This window comes from Melanostigma gelatinosum (genome assembly GCF_949748355.1).
Source record: "Melanostigma gelatinosum genome assembly, chromosome: 17".
NCBI lineage: Eukaryota > Metazoa > Chordata > Actinopteri > Perciformes > Zoarcidae > Melanostigma > Melanostigma gelatinosum.
Window position 1 is genome coordinate 21,971,281 of NC_136650.1, and position 5,627 is coordinate 21,976,907.

The window sequence follows — 5,627 nt, forward strand, 5'->3', positions numbered from 1 at the left end:
CGCGTAAAAACGCAAAAACTTTATTTCGAAAAAACGAAACATTCCGGCTAAAATAGATTGTTTTATTTGATTTATTTCCCCTTGTGGGGGAGGAGGGGGGAGGTATTATAGCGTGCATGTTTATCTCCCTCTGCACTAATCTTTCTCCATTTTGCTTCTGGACAACCAGCCGGCTGTAAGACAGAAACCGCTCATCGAGCATCAAGCCACCTGCTGTGCGCGCGCGTGTGAAAGTGTTTTTAATATTGCGTTGTTGGGATTTTACTACACTCTCTGATACTTTGATGTTTCTATCGTTGAACTCTATTGTTATTCTATTATTGCATTGACAAATGTATTTCATATTCCATGTTACTCTGAAATGAGAAGTTACTCTGAGAAGTGTTATAGTAGCAGAAAGTTGAAATATGACATACTATATATACCGCTGGGTCGCTGTTGAATTTCAGAATGATTCATCTTTACTTGGAAAGTAATTAGTATCTATATGCTGTCAAATGAATGTAGTGGGGTAGAAGTATAAACTAGCAGACATTGGAAATACTCAAATAAAGTACAAGTACCTCAGAACTGTACTTCAGTACAACTCCCGAGTAGATGGTGAAGATTAGATTCTGTTTGATTGGTTAAGATGACGAGATGAACTTGGTCCGGAGGTTTTGGTCCGATATCCTCGTCTCTTAGGTTTTATGTAAAAACATCAGAGATTCAATAAACATCTGTTTTACTGTACAACTCTCTGATGTTACTACATTTCTTTTTATTTCTCTTTATTTCTCTTCAGCTAGAAAAATCAACTTTTGAAATCAGAGATATCACATTCCTCCTCAAATGAAAAGCTGAATGTATGAACACTAAAATGCACTTTTAATATTTAACACACTTTGATTTTTTCCTGTTTTTTTTTTAGCACTGAGCCTGTTTCAACATTGTCATGTACAGTAACTGTCACTTCTGTTTTCTTTTTGCAACACGATAAATAAATCATCTCTAAATGTCCTGTGAGGACTGAATTTTACCACAAACTGAGCTTGATACCTTTGCTATAATGACTCGTGCTTCTTCCATTATCATCTCACGCTGCACTCCCGGTCTGCAGGTCGACTCCAGAAGCAGGTGCTGCCGGGGCCCCCGCGGGTGAGGGGGGCCCTCCGGCCATGGCCCCGAACCTCACCAGCAACAGACGACTGCAGCAGACACAAGCGCAGGTGGACGAGGTGAGGAACCCGCTCACAGAATCACACGTCACTGCAAACCCAACAAATGTACAATCAGCCCAACAGTTAAACCTTGATTCCAAAGACGACTAGATGACGATGTGGTCACACTTGAACTGATCAGGTGGTGGACATCATGCGCGTGAACGTGGACAAAGTCCTGGAGAGGGACCAGAAGCTGTCGGAGCTGGACGACCGGGCCGACGCCCTGCAGGCCGGAGCCTCGCAGTTCGAGAGCAGCGCCGCCAAACTCAAGAACAAGTACTGGTGGAAAAACTGCAAGGTGGGCATGTTTCCTTTTCCCATCATGCATCAGTCCATCTCAGTACCATTCAAGTGAAGTATTCCCAGTGTGACTATGCTGACGCCTCTGACTTGAAACTGATGGTGTATTCATCATTGGTTGCAAAAGGTCTCAGACGTTTTCTCCTCATTTCAACACATTTTAGTTCAATTCTGCCTGTTTTATACTGACTGCCAGCTGACTCCACACTCACTGCTCTGAACCGTCCGGTTAAGACTCGAGGAATAATAGTTTTGTGCGGTGTGTTTGGCTAACGGCTAACTGAGCTACCAGCACACGCTCTGCTGAGTACATCGCCGCCACTCAGCCACTGCTACGCGGGCGGACGGCTCCATGAGTGCCATTTAGTTTTTTGGCGAGACGACTTGGAGCCGATTATCTGCAGACGTCGCCGCTTGTTTGTGAGTTTGAATGAAGTGTGTTTGACGACGCCTTACATCTCATTGGTGTCTGCGGTGGGTTAGACATGTGTGGGTTGCACTCATTCAATCACACAATACAGTCGTGGTTGTTGGAGACGTTGATCGACACTCTACTAAATCTGTTATTCTGGATTTACTGGAAGGTAAACAAAGAAATACAACCTAATTTCTTATTTAGGTCTCGTTTCACTTTTAACCCTAACTTCCATCCGAACAGGCTGAATTTATAGTCTGGTTAATGAGTTCATTCAAACTCGTTTTGGATAAATTCCAGCCACCATCTTCGTCCCTCGATCATCCATTCATCCATCTTTATCTCAGCATCTCTCCATCCGGCACTGGCTCCGCCTCTGACGGGTCCGACGGCAGATCATCCAATCAGAAGCTGCGGTTTTAGAGAGGCAGAGGAGGAAAACGTCAGAGGAGAGTTTGACTGACAACGACCAGGAAGTCAGAGAGAGAGAGAGAGCGAGAGAGAGAGAGAGAGAGAGCGAGAGAGAGAGAGAGAGAGAGAGAGAGAGAGAGAGAGAGAGAGATCCCAATCTGGATTACAGTGATAGTCTGGGATTAAAGAGCCAGCTGTGATTCGTGATGTAACTCCACCCACCCCCAATATACACACACATGTTTGTACTGCTGTACTTGTGAGGACCGTCATTGACATTCCCTAGCCTCACGTCATCCTCATGAACACACACGCTGTAGTTTATTTCGCCAACTGTGGATTCATCCGCCGCTGAAAATAGTCCCCAACGAATGCATTTCCTCTTGTTTGTTTGATAAAACAGCTGTTTTAAGAGATTACTGAGACTTTCTTTGAATTAAGATGACTATGTTGTCGACAATAAAATGTAGAATAAGACTTAACCTTTATTTCTCTTTGATAAATTCTCTCTCGCTCATGTCATAATGATTATTTAGGTCCACACACACACACACACACACACACACACACACACACACACACACACACACACACACACACACACTTTCTTTCAGAACTAAAATATATTAAAAGGATTATTTCAGTAAAGTTTATTGACTTTGTGTTATTCTTTGTGTTCTTCCAGATGATGATCATCATGGCGGTCGTAGGTCTTATATGTTTTGGAGTCATTTTCTGTAAGTATTCAAACATCACACACACACACACACACACACACACACACACACACACACACTCTCTCTCTCTCTCTCTCACATACAGCAGTCAGGCTTTCGCTGTTTTTAAAGGTGTTCTCCGATCTTTTGTCTTGCGCCACCATCAGATCAAAGCACTGTAATCCATGACTCAAAAACAGATTGTACTATTGATGTTCATGGTCCCCACAGGTTGAATGAATCCTCACGTTAACGCTCTGATCTTTCCTCTCGTGCCATCATCAGACATCTTTTCCCATTAAGCACGAACCTTTAGGACGAAATGTTACTTTTGCACTCAACAGATGTGTAAATCGAACATGACAGAGACATTTGAAGTGTTTTTATGAGCCACAAACTAAAGTCTCCGAGCCCAGTGAGGCTGGTTTAAGGGGACAGAAGATAGATCCACCTTGTTTTCAGAAAAAGCTTTTTTTGTATTCATGACCATTAAAAACATCAAATCAAAGCACTGGAAATGTTTCATCCGATGTCAGAAGTGCATTGAAAAAAAAAAGTAGGATTACAAAATAATCCCTCACCTCAAGCAGCTGTTCTGGGGCTTTCGGTCGTATCACATGATCTTCATCAGGAGACGTTGTTTCTCAAACGTCACTTTAAACATGAACCTCTCCGCTCTTCCTCCTCAGTGTATTTCTTCTACTGAGCTGGTCTTCAGGGACGGACACACGAGTCGCAGGACAAGTCTGCACCAACGCCGGCCGAGCCACAAAAATGAGTCCAGTTTCTCCACCTGCTCGTCTTCCTCCTCTTCCTCCTCAGAAACCTCCATGCTCGGTCTGTAATGTGCTCCACTGCCTCCTCTTTTCCATCCCGGCTCTTCTTCAGAAAACGTCTTTCCAGGAGTCCTGAGTGGATGTAATGTTTTTGTTTTTTTGTGTCGACTGAATTGAGAAAGCGAATAGAAGAAAAGTAAAAAGATTTATTTGCTGAATAAAAATCACGTTTAAACATGTTTTGCATGAGACAGAAAGCATCTTCTTCTCGTACATGTTCAATAAACATATTCCATCCCCTCAAAAAAAGGTTTAAACTATTAAATTGGGCTTCCAGGCCGAGTTAAAGGGACAGGAAGTGATCTGTGACCTGATTTTGACCAACTTCCAGTACAAACTGCAAACCTCTGCTGGTCTCCATCTCCTCATTGACACAAACCACGAGAAGCAGAAGGAATCAAACACCGAACATAAAAGTATAAACGACAGTTATGAAAGTTTCTGCAGATCTTTGGTTCCTAAACAAACTAAAAGCAGAGTTTAAGGGATCAGAAAATCTTGAAAAATGAAGATTTCAAAGATGAAAAATTGTTTTATTCCAGTTATAAGAAAACAAAATGACTTCAGAGATTGACAGTTTGTGAAAAGAAGATTTTAGCAGATTAGGACAATGAATGTGTACCAACACTACTCGGGTTCTAAACTGATCGTCACAGAAAGTTGTGTTGCTCGTGTTTGTTGTAAAGGACTGAAAGTGAACAGCTTTTTAAACCAGTTAAAGGATTCCTGCTTTCTTTTTATTCCTCGTTGTCCAGCCGTGATGCACTCGTACAGGTTTGTTCAGGAACGATGCCCCCTAGCGGCCAGCGGCGGTACTGCTGCTGATGTATTTACTTCGGGCAACAGCGACGGAAATAATTTAGAGTTCTTATCGTCTCGTGATCCGACCCGACTTGTGTTTGAATGTTTCCGTGTTCTGAACTTGACCGAATGTGACTCATCTGTATATTTTTAAAAGGACTGTAGATATTGATTATTTAAAATGTAAAAAAAATATATATATATATATAAATATATATTAGATTTTAAACTGAAGTGAAAATCAGCATCAGCGCTTCTTCAGTTCTGCTGGATATCAAAAGGAACTTTACATTGAACACTGAAAGATTTCACTGTTATTCTGATTCCGTCTGTGAATTCAAATAAATTCATGTTTGCAACTGAAATGTCGTGTTCTTTCCCCGATTTACTCTGAAACATTTTCCCAAATCTTTCTTAGTCTTCAAAACGTTTTGTCTTTATCCGCCTCTAGGGGCGACAAACGGGAATCACATTGAAAAATACTAATTACGCAGGTTTTGAGTTTGTTATGCGACGATACAAACACTCTAAACAGACAAAATGTTGACTAAAAACATAAATGATGCAGATTTATCCAACAGAGGAAACTGAGGACCTAATTGAAAATGCAGAAAATTTAAATAAGTTGCAATTAATGGTGAGACGGACCAAGAAACACAAATTAAATCTTTTTTCTCTTTGTGAAGTTTCCAAAGTTGTCAATTTGAAGGAAGTAATACATAATTTGTATGCAAAATAAAAAAGGTAAAGTACACGTGGAAGTTGCACAATTAGTCTGCTGTCAGGGATCTAGAACCAGGAAGCGTAGACGCATTTAACCCAGAAACCTTTGAAGTGGATCACCCGAGTCTTAATGTGAAGATTTGTTTACGACATCAAACTGTAATTTTTAACACTAAACGTAGCCTGTCCCCCCCCCCAACTGACCACACACAAACTCTTTATT

The 5,627-nt window shown here is 41.4% G+C and overlaps 1 protein-coding gene across 1 annotated transcript; it reads left to right on the forward strand.

Annotated features, from left to right (window-relative positions):
- Positions 1-639: 639 nt before the first annotated feature.
- On the forward strand, positions 640-3,889 carry LOC306791210 (vesicle-associated membrane protein 2-like; the record flags this gene model as incomplete). Its single annotated transcript, XM_079287844.1, has 6 exons — positions 640-662; positions 1,100-1,217; positions 1,342-1,500; positions 3,014-3,065; positions 3,212-3,222; positions 3,734-3,889. The coding sequence occupies 6 exons, from the start codon at positions 640-642 to the stop codon at positions 3,887-3,889; spliced, it is 519 nt and encodes a 172-aa protein (XP_079143970.1).
- Between the last annotated feature and the right edge of the window lie 1,738 nt (positions 3,890-5,627).